This window comes from Hippopotamus amphibius, chromosome 1 (genome assembly GCF_030028045.1).
Source record: "Hippopotamus amphibius kiboko isolate mHipAmp2 chromosome 1, mHipAmp2.hap2, whole genome shotgun sequence".
Classification (NCBI taxonomy): Eukaryota; Metazoa; Chordata; class Mammalia; order Artiodactyla; family Hippopotamidae; genus Hippopotamus; species Hippopotamus amphibius.
The window spans coordinates 141,403,939-141,421,451 of NC_080186.1; the positions used below are offsets into that span (position 1 = coordinate 141,403,939).

Here is a 17,513-nt window from a genome sequence, read left to right on the forward strand (position 1 = left end):
ACTATTAAGGAAAGTGGTAATACATTAGCAAAGGTGCTAAGTTTAGGAGAAGGGGGATAGAGGTTAGTTACTGCTGAAGAATATTACGTATATCAGGAACCATTAATTGTTAAACTTTTCAGTATATGCAAATTCCTCCTTAGATAATTGCCAGCTGGCATGAAAGGATGCTAGATTTAGGCTCAAAAACAAGTATAGGGTATTTTGCAAGGGGAGACTATTTCAAATTTCAAATATAAATAGATCCTGCTTGGATGATCTCTAAAGTTCTCAACACAACTGTCCACTGACCCTCTATTTTCTTTCTTTCTTTTCTGGATTTTTCATTCTTTCAGTCTTATTACACTTTTACTAGTGGAGTCCAGCATCTATGTAAAGTAGCTCTTAAAGCAATTTTTCTTTCTTTCTCATTTGGACATTTGGGTATAAAAAGCTAGGAATTCTGGCAGCTTTCTCCAAAGGCAAAATATCACTCTCCTCCCACTCTAAACGGAATCCACCAAGTCTAGGGGTTGCCTTCATTACCTTTTCATACCAAATGAATAAGTGGATGGCCTAAATTACCAAGTGCTGGCCAGATCTACAAAAACGGCATTCCAACAATCATCTAGATATGAAATAACTGCTTCCCTTCAGGATGAACCCTGGATAATTCTTAATTTCTCATAAATTAGGAATATTTTTAAATAGCTTTTTTTTTCTAAAAATATTCAAACCTTTATTTGATTCATGTTTCTTTCATTCAACCATAAATGAATGATTGGTATCTAGATTCTGGGCTTACAGTGATCTCAAAATGGGAGAAATGTTTATGAAGCAAAAATATATATGTGGTCTTCAATTTAAGCAAAAATGAGAACATTTATATTCTCAATCTAATTAGCAACATCGTTGTGAATTCATACACTTCTTCAATGTATACTTCCACATGGATTTATGTTTAAAATTTTTGAACTTTATTTTCTGTTTTTTTCCCCCTTCTTTTAAAATAGAAACATTTTCAAATACGAGGGTGAGTCAAAAATTATCCGCACTCTGGCTATAGAATTTATAGAAGTTTTAGTACAACCAGAGTGTGGACAATTTTTGACTCACCTTCATATGTATCTCGAGATAGCTTCTGGAAATTTAATTTAGACCTTACTGGACTGCAGGAATCCATGAGGTTAATAGTAGGGAGAGGTTCTTCTATTCAATTAGAACATACTGGAGACATAGATATTGCGTTACTTAATATACATTGTAAACATTTTTTTTCATTTTGTCTAATTTCACTTAACACTTTAATACTTGCATAATATTTCAGTCAGTTTAGTTTTCATAGTAGAGTAATTATTAAAGTTGAAGTATGGGGAAAACAGGAAACCAGATGCTCTATAATGGCTCCTCAGCTTGATGATTGCCTACACATGGAAGAGAAGGTCTAGAAAAATTCAAGAAGGGACGCACAGTCATCCTTACCTCATGGTGTACAACAAGGTCCCATCCTCTGTGATCCGCAGGAGCTTGTTGGGCATGGTCATGTTGTGTGCCACTGACTTCTTTCCATTGTGGAAAAAGGTATCCGGAGTCCAGATTTTACTTGCCATTAGGTTATTTAACCGGAGCACTGTCATGGGTCCTTTAAATTTTAACCTTTCATCCTTCCAGCTTTGACGGAAAAATACATCTATTGTATATTCCTAGGTGATTTTAGAAAATGGCAAAGAGTTCACTGTGCTGTATTTTTCAATGCAAATGACTTACACAGACAATGCATAATTTTTGCAACTTTAGAAGCAAAATATAAGCTAGATGATGTTTCTAGAAGTAAACTTGTGGTGGCCTGTACCTATTGCTATCAGGTGAATCACTGGTTGGCATAATCACTTTAAAAATATCTAGGGCTTCCCTGGTGGCGCAGTGGTTAAGAATCTGTCTGCCAATGCAGGGGACACAGGTTCTTGGGCCAGGAAGATCCCACATGCCGCAGAGCAGCTAAGCCCGTGAGCCACAACTACTGAGCCTGTGCTCTAGAGCCCGTAAGCCACAACTATTGAGCCCAAGTGCCACAACCACTGAAGCCTGTGTACCTAGAGCCCATGCTCCGCAATGAAGGAAGCCACTGCAATGAGAAGACTGCGTACCACAACGAAGAGTAACCCCAACTCACTGCAACTAGAGAAAGCCTGTGTGTAGCAATGAAGACCCAATGCAGCCAATACACAAATAAATAAATAATTTTTTAAAAAAATCTAAAATGCCTGAATTACTTTTTGGTCAGAAAACTTCTCCTGAATATCTCCTCAGACATGTGTAAGGAAAACAGTACCCTACTCCTGCCACACCTCCACCACATCAATACTCGAAGAGATAGAATATATTGCAAATAAATGCAAAACTCATGTTACAGGTTATTACACAGAGGAAAATGTTTAAATTAGGCAATTCTAGTTATAAAAATGAAGCATAACATTTTGGGAGTCCTCTCATGGTCTCTGAAAACCCCACACCCATTCTCAAGACATTCATGGTGCTAATGCGGATGTGATAATACCATCTTCTTTTTGTCTAAGCAAACGTTTTTTCCACAAATAACGTATGTAGACTTTCAATTCTACACAATGAAGAAAATTATGAAAATTATAATCTTCTATTAAGAAATCGATTTCAGTGGCAATTTGTATATTTTCAAAAAAAAGAAAAGAAAGCAGAATATGCAGGTATGTGTGAGTGTGTGTTTGTGAGTATATATGTGTATGAGACACATGAGAAATGTGTGAAGCTCATCATCATTCACAGCCAGGGAATCTATTTATTTGAATAAACACAGCATTCCTTATGGCGATACGCAGAGACAAACATCTGCTAATCTGAAAACAAGCAATGCGATTTACCGGCTCCTAAAATTGAAAGGAATAATAATATCCATCTTCCTTGTAGGACTTGCTACACTGACACTAAAATTGGAACTCAATGGTTTGAAACAAAGATTACTACATTCTCCATTAATCTTAGAATGCTCCAAACTGGAAGGAAGACTACCTTGAAAACACCATGCTCCATTTTCTTAATCCGCTAAACCCTAATGCATCAGAAAGCTGTTTTTTTAAAACTTTATACATATCGTCTTTAGGACATGCAAAATAAATAGTGTCCGTGTTCAGGATTTTTGTATATGAATTTTACTGCCTGTCTCTTTCCCAGGGTTAATGCAAGATTGGGTAAAGATTGAATGAAGATTTTCAGAGCACAACTTTGACATTGCTGAGCCCTTAGGGATCAAGTAACTAAGAATTATTATTGGTTAGTCTATAATGCACAATTGGTTAGTCTATAAAGCATAGTGGTAAATGCTGACCCAGAGAGAAACAAAAAAGTATAACATGACACCAGTCTACCTTTGCAGGCAAGAGAAGTTACTTTGTTTTTTTCTGTCTGGAAGTGTCAGAAGAGAGGAGCTGGGGTATGTGACATAGGAATTTACTTAGAAACATTTGTTAAGCATCTCTTAAATTCGACAGAGGGAGAAACTGTTTGCATTTGGAAGCTATAGGAAAAATCTGTGGAGGAGTAGGATGGGCTTAGAATAGGATTTTCCATGAGGAGAGAAATGAGGCGAGCGCCTGTGGATTACATCAGGAAAGGATCCAGAGGAGCAGCGTTTGCCAGGGAAGCAGCATGGATGGGTTTACTCCGGGCAGTGCATGTTCTCTTCTCTGGACAACAGACAAGCTTATGAGATAGGGCTGTGATAACGATGCTATTTCTGTTACTCAGGAATCAGCCACATACGCTCTATACTTCATCCAATGGAACAACTTTAGCCCGGTCAACAGTGGAGGCAATGGTCACTTGTAAATCAAGGTTCCAAGGATGTCTAAACTGACCATGTTCCCATGAATCTAAAATATTTGTTCACTTGTTTGCTTGCTCCAAGGAGATTTTTGAATATAAAATAAATGTTTCATATAAAATAAACAAAATATATTTATCATCAAGTTTTTGACACGATATATCCCAAAGGCAAAGATTCCAAAAAATTATGTCAAAACTTGCCAAGGTCCTAAGGTTTACAAGTTTATCATATTTACAGCTAGCTTTATTTACCTGTGCTAATGGTGGACAGTGAAATCCACAAATTCATTTAAGATACTCTCTCTTCGAGTATTGTCCTGGTTACACAAGTGTGCACGTGCACACGCACACACAAGGATATACACAAACACACACACATACACGTACATGGAGCAAAATTAACTATTAGCTTTCATTTCCATGTTCCCCTCTGTTAGAAGTGGAAATGAAAACTGATATGAAAACAGTTGAACATGATCACCTCTTGCCTAAAAAAGTGTAAATATTTGGTCTCCCTTGTTCTAAGGGTCCCTGCAATATTGCCATGGTAGCAGAAGGCAGCTCCCAGCAGCTACTTATATAGCATGGCCTTTCCCCATGGTTGAAATTCATCAGACCAAGATGGGCCAGAGCCCCTTCTTTATGAAGCTGGAACAAGAAGGAGAGGGCAGAGCCATAGCATAATGATTACAAATGTAGATTCTAAGTCTGCTAACTAGAACTGGATCGTCCCTCTGCCCGATGAATGGCCTTAGGTCATGTTCTTATTTTCTCTAACACCCTATTGCCAGTTTATAAAGTGGGGATCACAGCAATACTTATTTCACTTTCCTGTTGTGAGAAGTGAGTCAACACAAGTGAAGAGCTTACAAGAATGTCTAGAACACAGAAGTTCTCAGTAAACATTAAAAGTCATTGTCTCCCATTTTATTTTTTTTTTAATCAACACTATATTAGATTTCCAGGTAGCTGGGAAGGAAACGTGCTATTTCTTGGGACGGGTGATAGGACAGGAAACCTGAAGAAAGTGATAACGTGGTCAAAACTAAGCAAAACCAAAGCAGAAGGCAAAAGAGAAGACTCCACAGAAAAGTGGCTGACAAAGCAGCAGCTCTGGTGAATATTTTATTCAGGGTTCAGTGTTCCAGCCCCCACCACTTGAGTGAAAACTCTCTCCAAGTTACTCAGTTCAATAGAGTAGGTCCCTGGAGAATATGAACCTTATTCTGAAGACTGGGACAAAACATCCGTTATGTTCCTAAATAAATATTGTACTGAAGTGTTCCTGTTTGCACCATTCATTGCCATCTGTGTGTGATTTGATTTAATACATTTTAAGCACTTTGGAAAACAGGCCTGTATGATTATGCTGCCTGGATATTTCTGTCAGAACCTAGTGCCCTGGGAATGTGCAGTTTGATTGCCAATTAATGGTTTTTAACATAAAGTTAGGGAGTTGTCCTAATTTTGTTTTCTATTCCAGATGAAGTCAGATGCCTTGGGAGCTGTGGAGTCTCTAGGGACAGACAGCCTGAGTTCAAGCTGCTACATAGCTGGGTCACTTTTCTCCTCTGGAAAATGTGGGTAATAATAACACTTAGCTTAAATATTTGGCATACAGATTAGACGAAATATGATCTATAAAACCCTTAGTGCAGGGCCTAACGTATCGTAAGCGTTCCATAGTGTTGAATGTTGTTACAGTTATTGTTATTAATTAGATATTTCGTTAGTGCTCAGTTTAAAAACTACATTTCACGTCTTGAAAAACAGCTTTGTCATTCTACCTTTTAATTTTGATAGCCTCTATATCATACTGCTCTGTCTCACGGATAATCCTCCCGTAATGTAGTTTAAACGATTAATCTTCTCAGAGTGGTGAGGTACAGTTTCCGCTAGTCACTTAGGAAATCCGTTGCAGACCTATGGCTAACTTGATCGTTTGCTAGAACAAAGCAAATATTGGCTTGTTCAAGAGTTTTAGGCAAAACAGTATCCCTGTTTGAGACTCTGCTCCCTTCTCCCTACCTTATATTTGATCAAAGGCCATGTATAAAAAGTAATTCATGATAATCTTAGGGTTAATGGTGTATCCAAAATCTTTGTGTGCGTCTTTTGTCTAAGACAAACGACATCATTGGTTCCGAAGATCATACTTAATCTGAACCAGTAACTCAAAGGTATGCCAAATATTTTTCAAGAGAAAGTTTTTGATTGCATGTGCCTTTATTTGGGCACTGTCCCTAACAACTTCTACTGAACATCTACTCTATGTGAGACATCATGATAGCTGCCAGAGACAGAACAGTCACTTATTATTATTATTATTATTATTATTATTATTATTATTATTATTAGGAGTAATACCATTATCAGTATGTGCTCTTTGTAATGCTTCATCCCCTCTCTTGGTGTTTCCATCTATAAGAAGAGAGCCTCACCAGGGTAAATCTGAAAGTTCTCCTTCCTCTCATACTCTTCTATTTGGGGAGGGGCGAGAGGAGGAGTAATTTAATTCACAGGAGAGTTTGGAAGCAATCAGTCTTGCCTATCTCAGCCTCTTCCTCTTGTCTTCTGCATTTTGGATGCTGGCTGTCCGTTAGACTCACAAATGCTGCTGTGTTTCTCCACGCTAGAAGCTTTACGTGGATAGTCTGCACCCTCGCAGAGGGAAGCCAACACTGCCTGCTGTCTGGATGGGTTAATCTGACTAACTCTGGTGCTTACTCCCTGGAAACCCACTTGTCTGCAGATATAAGCCACCTTTTGCAATACCATCATTATTAGTAATAAAGATGATCTTCTCATTTTCCATATCCCTTACTCTGCTGTCATTTCTCAAAAGGTTCAGAATTCAGGTAAGAAAAAGGGTGTTATTTACTGAGTTTCAGAGACCTTAATTTTTAAAAGATAATATAGACTCCCAAACCTTTCACCAAATAAGTAAAAATTCAACACTTACTGTAAAACACCAATGCATTGTTACTGTGAGGGATGCAAACCAAGAGTGCATTTACGTTTTTTGGCATCACTTCAGGAAAATAAGATATTTATATAAGATAAATAACTTTACAAAGCAGTGTCCAAAAGCTAAATTGTACTTTGCAGTCAATAAATGTGATTATAATGCAGAAATGGAAAGTTAATTTGTTATTGGATTAATTTTAAAAAAAAGTTTTCATCAAGCTTTTGGGTCCTGATCAGGGCTTTTGTGGAAATACAGAATTTAGATGGGTGAAGAATAGAGGAAATTTCCACAAAGGGTGCACAGCCTGATAAGGGGCTCAGAGACAAAATAATAATAGTTACTATTTATTGAGCACTATAGGTAGACTCTTATTTACATATCCCATTTAAAACTCCTAACAATCTTACAAGGATAGGTAATTACAATAATATATCCATTTTAGAGGCTTTGAGCCTTACAGCCTTAACTGATTTGCCCAAGGTCATGTTGCTGTTAGTGATGAATTTGAATTCAGCCAGCCTGAATCCTAGAGCCAGTCCTGCTAATCCCCAGCGGTATGCCTCACAGAAAGTAGTAGTAACGTAAATGACCAGTCAGTTTTGGGAGCAAGTGAGGACAAGTGCCAAGTCATGTATGGATTGTATGGGATAAAGCAGAGAAGTTTAAATTTGACCTTAAACTGGACTAGGATTTATTAAAAGTTGCTAATTAGAAAAGTAACATGGGAGAATAGGGTGGTGGGAAGACTGAGTTCCCATAGGGGAGAATCACAGTAGGTCCTCAGACCACAATCAACTTAGCAAAAATTATTGTATCAAATAGTATTTTAATAAAGCGGTCTACAGGCTGATCACAGTGGCAAAATGAGTTGTCAGAGGAATAAATCCACAATTATGGTTAACTTTTATATTTCTATTTCTTACATAGTGATAATGATAATGGCTGACATTTGTTGAGTGCTTATGATATGCCAATGATTTTTAAGTGTTTTTCATGTATTAATTCATTTAATACTTGTGATAACCCCCTGAGATATTATTATTATTGCTCCCATTTTACACATGAAGAAACTGAGGCAGAGACATATTAAGTAACTTCCCCAAGGATACACTCTAATAAATGGAGGAGCTGGGATTATAAACCCAGGCATTCTGGTTCAGAAATATGTATTCTTACCTACTGCTCTGCTGTCCCTCATATGTCCCACTGACTCTAACCTGTTTTAGGTATAAAGTATCTAATTATCCTAAGCTAGCATTTCCCAGTGTTTGACTCAGAATGTCAACAAGTAACACTTGAAGAAAAGGGGTTTGGACAGATATGATTGGGGATACACTAGATTACATGCAGTTAAACAGTTTATCTTACCTCAGGACTGGTCAGAGCTTTAACCCAGCCAATCTGGGTGCCCTGTGAATTTCCACACTTTGGGAAATGCTGGTCTAAATTGATATCTTCTATAACTTTTATTCTGAATCATCTGAGCTATTATGAAATCAGAAGACTTTTATGTTAAAATAGTATTTAATTAATATTTCTTCAACATATCCATAATGATGTGTCTTCATGGCCTCTTTATGATTTTTTGCTTATATAGGAGCTTGACTGCTATGAGTTCAGAAATATTATATAATATCTGCAGAGCTCTATGGATTTACCGACTCCCGGCGGATAGAAGAGAAATTCATGTTAGTTCATTTGGGCTGGGAAAAGAGAGAGCGCCTATGTATTCATTTTCTTCTTACTCTTGGTAACAATTTAACGATTGCCTTTTGCAATGAAGCTGAACCTTTCCCGCAGGTGTTATTTCATTCTCTGTCTAATTCTGGTCAAGTATTCGCTTAGCTTTTATACACATTTCTCCTTTCTAACCAAAAATAATTCACAAGTCGCAGTGTTTACAGCTGTTCTCTAACAGTGCTTGCTATCCAGAAACCTAGCATTCTTCAATATGTCCTCCTAACTAAAATATAAGGTAATTCACAATATTTGGCTTACAGAACATAAACCAAGGCAAATGAATCATTTCAGGGATGGAACAAAAAGAAGACTGCAGTGGTTGATAACCATAAATAGGCCTGGTCTGGAAAGTAAATGGGTATTTTCTATTACATAAATATTATATATATATATATATATAATATATATTATGTTACATATTTTATGCACACAGAGAGACATGAAGATATAGCCAAGGCATTGCAAGCTGCTTCCTAAATACCTAATCTATATTTTTTTCTTTCAAAAGTTAAATTTAGAAAATACCCCAGGAAATCCAAAAATGCAGTGTCACTTACCATATCATGGTCTGAAACAGGTCCGAAACTGGTGACGAAGATGTCCGTCTTCACTTCAGTTACACGCTCTGATGAAGCAGGAAATTGGGACAGTGAGTGTCTATCAACAGCCATTATTAGATCTCACCACCACATACTCACACCCAAATGGGAAATTTATTGGCTTTGATTAGCTATTTCTAAAATTGGTCCACTGTGTAGTCCTGATAATTTACTGCTTACCCATGAAATTTCACAGCGAATATTTTTCAATGGAGAACAGAGCCTAAATATGCCACTTTGGGAGACAGATTTTATGGAGAGGTCAGATGATGCTTAATGAATTTTTTAAGAATGGACACACTTTCCTGAATGATACCAAGCCATTTCATATTGTAATAAAACTATGTTAGCATGTGGGTATGGTTTAAGCTGAAATATTCTTACACAGCTTGCCAGATTCTCCAGGTATTTAGGTTACTCTTGGGAAGTATACAGTGTACTGTAGCAAGCTTTATTAACTGTTTAGGGGCTCAAGTGTATGTTTTATAAATGATTGCTTTCTGGCACTAAATCATAAATGAATTATCCAAATTAATCCCTGAGAAACAATCTGACAACCTATAAAAGTATCTTCAATTTTGAGGACGAGAAGATATTATGGTACAGCAAAAGTTCATTTAATAGATTCCATTTCAAGCCCAATGTGATTTTGTGTTATTGGTCTCCGAGGCATATATATCAACCAATAAAACATGTATTATAGTTGGGTGACAACTCAACACAGATATTTTCAGGGAAATACAGTCACTCGCACACAGACACATAAATGTCGCTTGTATAAAAGGAAACACTTTGTTGAGAGGTGAGAATGAAAAAGATGACTTTGTAATTTTCAACTATAGTGCTGAGAAATAACAGTCCAGTATTTTAAGCAATTCATTTCATTTATCAGGACATTTGTATCTTTGCTGTAGGACATCAAAAAGGTGATCCAATACATGCAATAATGAATTCTTTTGAAAATCAAAATTTTTATCCCTTAGCAATTCACCTGTAAACAGTTAATACTTTCAATATAAACTTGGCCCAAGGAAGTCATATTATACATGTAACGTGTACCTCAAATGATATAATAATTTTGAGGTGGAAATAATCCTCTTAATAACCAATCCAGTATTTTTAGGCTATTTTCCCCCCTACAATTTCATTGGCTCCAAATGCTTAAATGAGCCACCTGACATAATAATTATGTGGGGTTTACAGTTTAATGCTTCAAAATAGAGGACATAGTTAGAGACAAAGAGAATAGATTTGCGTTTTTAGAACTCATTTCCAACCTCAGCTTTAACATCCAACATCCTGCAGCAACTGCATAGCTTAAGACGAGCAGCCGTCAGCAATGTCTCAGCTGTATTAACCGGTTGCCCCTCATATCAGTCCGCCTTCTCACCTCTTCCAGCAATCATTTCCCCAACATATACTACATCTTTCTCTCTGTTGCACACTCTCTTTCCATATATACATATTTTACTAGACTGATTCTTTTCTTAGTTTAAATATCTGTTATTTCTTAAGACTCCATCAAGAGCTCATACTTTATTAGCATGTCAGGAATGACTTTCAATTCAAAACCATACTAAAAATAAAATATATGCTATCTATTCAAAAAAAGTAGAATTTATCTTATTAATTGAGCTCATTTTTGTCCTTTCTCTTTCAAGATTTCCCCTTCTATATCAAGCAAAAAAACCTCATTTTGTTCCCAAGGTTGAGTTTCAGTTCTTTCCAGATTATAAACTGTAAGATTTATGGTGAATATCTTACCAGATTTGAGTGATACTTATGGAATTAAAATTATGTCCTTCCTTTCATTTTTATTTTTATGGCAGGGATCTATCATTAAATGCATAATCATTTGGGAAATATATATGAATCCCAGTCTGCACACTTGCAAGTGCTTCATGGCATGGGACGGTTCTCTCGGACTCCTTTATCACTATTATCTATTTCAGGAGTGTGAGGAGGACATAATTTCTACACTTTAAGGTAACTCCCCAGGGTAGCTAACTTTACAAAACTTGGCTTACCAGATGTTTTAGGGACAACCAATCTGCCTTTTTTTAAAAATGCAGGAGAGGGTGTAGAGATGACGGAACCCTCCTACACTGCTGGTGGGCATATAAATTGGTGCAGCCACTATGGAGAACAGTATGGAGGTTCCTTAAAAAACTAAAAATAGAGCTACCATATGATCCGCCAGAGAAAACCATAATTTGAAAAGACACATGCACCCCAATGTTCATAGCAGCACTATTTACAATAGCCAGGACATGGAAGCAACCTAAATGTCCATCAATAGAGTAATGGATAAAGAAGATGTGGTACACGTATACAATGGAATATTATTCAGCCATAAAAAAGAATGAAATAACGCCATTTGCAGCAAAATGGATGGACCTGGAGAGATTGTCATAGTGAGTGAAGTAAGTCAGATAGAGAAAGACAAATATCATATGATATCATTTATAGGTGGAATCTAAAAAAAGGGGGTCCAAATGAACTTATTTACAAAACAAACAGAGTTACAGATATAGAAAACAAACATGGTTATTAGGGGGTAAGGGGGGAGGGATAAACTGGGAGATGCGATTGACATATACGCACTACTGTATATAAAATAGACAACTACTAAGGACCTACTGCATAGCACAGGGAACTCTACTCACTACTGTGCAATGGCCTATATTGGAAAAGAATCTAAAGGAAAGTGGATACATGTATGTGTATAACTGATTCACTTGGCTGTACACCTGAGACTAACACAAGCTTGTAAATCAACTATACCCCAATAAAATTTTTTTTAAAAATCTCTTTTATCTAGCATGATAAATTGTTCTGAAGAAGTAAGCTGTCCATTTGCCAAATGTATGGACTATTTCCCTCTGCTGGTTTTAGATTGTTAGCAGATGATTCCCTCTGCAACTTGGGGGTAAGACAATCAGAAGAGGAGAACACTCACTTTCCATACTTTCCCTTCTTATATATTTCCTTGTCACATATCCAAACAGTTTTCTTTGATTTGTCATCAGCTGTTAGTGAGTATGCAGTGGAGCAAGAAGTTTCCATTGCTGTAAAACTCTGCTTATTATGTATGCCGCTGAAAGATTTGTCTTGGACCTTAGCATGCTAATGTCTCTAAGAAACCATGTTTTAAATAAATGTGGTCAACATCATCTACCCCTGTGTTTCCCAAACTTAGTTGGGACTGCTATTCTAAAATATTACAAAAGCTTTAGGGTAAGCATGAGGCCAGTATAACTATTAGGTCATTTATAAAAAATTTAAAAATAAAAAGCAAAATAATTTAAAAAATTTAAATTCCCTGGAATATCACCATCCACATAAATCCACTGCTAATATCCTGATGTATTCCCTTACGTATTTTTTCCTATTCAAATATACACAATGATTATCCTCAAACAACATGCTCACTCAGTTGAGTACAGTTTCAGTGACAAGGAATAGGATCCTTTGACCAAAAGTGTGTCCTTCACTCCAGCTCACCAGGGAGTCCCTGAGTGGCACGTGAGGTCACTCTCCTTTAAGATAGACAGTTTACAATCTGGAGTGCAAAGGTTCAAGATAGAGGGTTGTTGTGAGTGAACGTCAGCCAAATTGTAAATAGAAGCATGGTTAACCTGCTTTTTTGACAAACAAGTGGTGGTTTGAAATATGGAAGATAAGCTCATACCTCTGTGGTTTGGCTGAGAGCTAGGGCAATTGCTGAGGAACCTTATTTTTTCCCAGTTCTAGAAAAACTTTGTCATCTCCTCCCTCTCCCCTCCTACATGAAATCCCCATTTTAGGGGGATGTATATAAAATACATATAATTTATTATTTGAGGAACATTGAAACATTAGAATTTAAATCACATGCTCTAATACTAGACTTTATTGACTTAGCATGAGACTCTAAAGTGTTATTAGAAATACCTAGAAAGTACTCAAGGCCTTTCTGTGGATCACATGAGGAAAAGTCAAGATATTTTTGTGCTTCAAAATATTCTATTTAAGAGCACACAGCATGAGTCAGGAACTTCTGATGAAGTTCAGCTAGGAAGATTACACACCTAGCCAAAGTTAAACATGAATGAACCTCTTATGTAATGAGGAAATTGTCTGCAAGTGGAAATCAATTAAAATAACTCGGTTAGAAGAAATGTTCAGAGAGTAGATTAATCAGCAAATAATTTTTTTCACAAATATTTTCATCACAATAATCCATCTCTGTCCAATGTAAAAAAAATCACAGATTCTTTAAGATTAGTATAACTGTATACACATGTTCAAGTTTTCAAAGGAAAAAGACGAAATGGAATTATGTAAAATGAGATTAAGATGATGGTTATTATTATAGTGACTAAGGGTATCTTAAGATAGCACATCGATGTAAGTGAAGTTTATAATGATAAATAAATTAATTAAAATCAGGCTTCAAACAAACACACCCTTCAAAGATATGTTTTACATATAACATATATGTTATTTATAAAACATATATATGCACACACATATATGTACACAAGCACACACATATATATACACATAGTACATTATGTCCTCTATAACAGCTAGACAGCAGTAGATCTGTTTTTACTGGGGATTTCCTACAGTGTTGATATCCTGCTGATAAGTATTGAAGTAACAGATGTTTTGAAGTGATAATTCAAAAAGATGATTAGTGCTTGAGGCAGAAATGAGAAAAGCAGTGCAGTATAGTGAGCAGTAAGCACATGGATTAAGAGTCAAAACACTTGGATTTTAACTCTGATTTTCCCTAGAGAACGATCTGTGTGATTTTAGGTATAATCCTTTAATGTCTCTGAGACTTTGTTTTATCGCTTCTTCAATGAAGAAATAATACCTGCACAGTCAACTCCATTGCATTAGAGTGAGAGTCAAATAAGATTTTAATGCCAAAAACACTTTGAGATGTATTTACTGGGTACATTAATTTAGTCAACAAATGTTTATTGAGCATTTTCTATATCCTGGGAAGGCACTGTTCTAGATAATAGCAATATCGATACATCGGTGAGCAAAAGTGCAATTTGTTCCTTTTCTTCTGTAGCAAATCTCACAGTCTTAGGTAAAACATATTTTAGGTAAATAGGTTAGAAAAATAGATAAATAGGTAGATAGATAGATAGAGACAGATAGATAGATAGATAGAATTACATACATAGTTGTGTACGAACACATATGCACAAATTATACTACTTTATGTCAGATCATTATAAATGTTCTTGAAAGAATGTTTTTGAAGAGATGATATCTGAACTGAGACCTCAAAGGGGAGAAAAATTCAAGGATGAACAGATCCAGGAAAAGACATTTCAAGGAAAAGAAAGAATGAGGCAAAGATCTGAGGTGCGAATAAATGTGCTTGGCTTAAGAAACAGAAAGTCCAGTACACCTGGAGCTTGGTGCTGCTGATGACCATGGTACAAGATGATGCTTTAGAGGAAAGAGTGGCCACACCTAAAAAGCTTCTGTGGAAGCAGTTGACCTTTGTTCTAATGCAATAGGAAGTCTTTGGGTAACGAAGGGAAGTAATGTTACTTGAGGTTTAAGAAGACAGCTGATGTGTGAAGAGTGGATTGTAAGAGTGACTGTAATTTCAAAAATAATGGAAGCGGGCATCAATAGCGAAGAATTGTAGGTGGTGTTTTATTAGGAATTCCTATTACAACAATTTATTTAATATGGCATTGGCCATATTTTCACTGGAAATGCTGTCTACTGAGGAACTCAGAATAATATTCACTGGGCCCAGCTCTATGTACTCATAACTTATGAAGCAGGTTTATTGCCTCCTTCAAGCTACTTTGCTTCTATTAATTCACAGAGGCAGTCACTATATGGACACTGAATTGGCTAACATTAGTCATCATAATAAAGTATTTCTTAAAACCCCACTTTGAAATGGTCCTGTTTGGAAATTGAAAATGTCCTGCGCTCTCTATATAACCATCAATTTTTACTCCTGGATTGGACAGTGTTTCAGCTTCCTGCCAATCTGCCTGGAGCAGCACTTTTGCTCCTTGTCCTTCATTTCCATTCCCTTAACTCTTTAGAAGAGTTGAGAATTTTCCCCTACCTGATAATGTAGGACGACTTAATGTTGGTGATGTTGAGCTACTAAATCTGGATCAAGGGTAGCAAATCACATTTCGGGGTGTCTAACCAATACCTGGTCCTTTTGTGTTTTCGGATTCCAAGAACTCAGGTGATACAAGCATCTCCCAGGGAAAAAAGGTAAAGTTTACTACAGCACACATTTATTTCGTCCCCACTGAGAATTTCCCTCCTTCCCTCCTTATATCATGGCATTTTCTATTGGGAGAGAGCAAAACTTTAGAGAAGAATGTCATTGCTGTGTTGGAGGAATGGGTTTCTTTTGGTCTGTATAAGTCTTGATCAAAATTGCCTAACCTGCAATAGCTTTGAGGCATCATACTTTCTGTTCCCATTATAGAATTTTAATTTTATGAGAATAATCATGTAATATTGGAGGGATATAGCATCTACTTAGGACTTGGTTTTAAGTTTTTCAAAATGGCAGAGTCTGTGACTATTAACAATGAGATTCTTACCTCAGAAACACTACAAACATTATTTTTTCAAATAAAGAACCAAATTCAGGCTACAAAAAAAGCAATCATCTACAGAAAAAAATATATATATTTTTTAATACTTCATATTGGTTCTAGAATCAAGATAGGAAATGGAAACTATATAAAAAGGTCAAAAGTAACTGCACAAAATATAAACTGCAGCCATTTACTAATAAGTTTGCCTTTATAACTTGAGCATAATCTCAGTGGCTACACTTTATCTTGGGAAATGCTTGGCAAGATGATTTATATACAGTAGGAAAAGATGGAAGCAGAAAGTTTCTAAACATGCTAGAACATTCCTCTGGGCATCTCGGTTGGATTCATTAGACAAGCTAGCTTTATGAGCCGACTGGATTTCTCAGCCAGTAAAGGTTAAAAGGTGCTCTCTGTTCATTCTAACAATTCCTCTTGGGTTTTTGGTAACTGCTTTTTCTCTAAAATTCAACTGAATTAGGGAATGTCTAGATATAGTATTTCAGTGGAAATAGATTGCATTGTGCCAAAGTTTGAGTATCTGCTCCACACCTTGCATTAAAAGCACCAGAGAAAAATATAGAAAATTCAAAAAGAAGAATTCCAGAGTAGAATTTCAAAAGCTAATATGAAAAGCCATTATCTGGTAAAGTAAATATAACAACCACCAAAAATTTTGAATAAATCTAACCTTTCTAAGTTTGGGGGGCTATTGTCAGTAATTTAGAATCTTTTTATTTTATTGAAGGTGAACACCTTGTGACACAAATAACTTGTCCTCTAAATTTTGGAAATTCTGGCTTTTTAATACAAATACAAAATGTGTGTTTTATGTTAGGTGAACATGAATACAATGGTTGTCTCTGATCTCAACATCACACAGGATACAAAACATAAAAGATCACATGAATGTCAGATGTCATCTTGAGACAGAACAAAGTCTAGTCACCTAAAATTTACAAAGTTGCACAAAATTTCACAAGTTAATCTGTTCCCCGCCCCCCAGAGCATTCTTAGTTTTCCATCTTTACTTATTTTGACACAAAGAAACATAACCCAAGAGCCCAAGATAATTTCCCAAGGAGCCAGTACCACTTTGCCAGTAGCACTCATATCCAATCCAGTCTCCTTGCCTGGTTGGAGATGCTTGTATCTTAAAGCTAAGATCTCTCACAATAATTGGGCTAAACGAAGTCTAAAAGATCTTTTACAGACATAAAGAGTCAAAAATTGGGAAAATTAAGAAAATAAGGAGTAACTCTGCTTTGAGGTAAAGATCGTTTGTTAAATAGCATGTTGTGCTAAAATACCTTGAGAGAAAAATCCCGGCTACATTCTAGTTACAAATACTCACCTAACTGATAGCTTCAATTAAGTAAAATCTAAAATAAACAAACAAAATAATCCCCTAAATTCTGTAACACTTATACGAAAAAGAAGAAAATCTTAACTAAATATGTTAAGTGTATAGTAGGAATAAATAAAGCCCATTCTCTACCTACATTCCCACCTACCTATGGACTTATTTACTTCTCCCATCCATCTGGGTTTGTCACACGATGAGTACATATCTGTTCTCTTTCAAAGGAAAGAGAGATGTAGCCTGAATATTGGCTACATCTATAGGAAAGGGAAGGATGTCACTGGAAGGGCATTACTTTTTCTTAAAAACCTGAAAACTGTCCTCAGAATGCAGTTTTGCATCTATGTTTCTGGATGGTTCTTACAACCCCCTCCCAGGGCGCAAGGAAAGCCAACATGCTGGTGGCTGAAATT

The 17,513-nt window shown here is 36.3% G+C and overlaps 1 protein-coding gene across 1 annotated transcript in view; it reads right to left on the reverse strand.

Moving 5' to 3' along the window:
* GABRA1 (gamma-aminobutyric acid type A receptor subunit alpha1) overlaps positions 1-17,513 on the reverse strand; it is a 65,865-nt gene that overhangs the window by 38,177 nt on the left and 10,175 nt on the right. Inside the window, exons 4-5 of the mRNA XM_057747475.1 lie at positions 9,103-9,170; positions 1,462-1,682 (exon numbers count right to left, since the gene is read on the reverse strand). Coding sequence (XP_057603458.1) covers positions 1,462-1,682; positions 9,103-9,170 — 289 coding nt within the window. The remainder of the gene's footprint in view (positions 1-1,461; positions 1,683-9,102; positions 9,171-17,513) is intronic.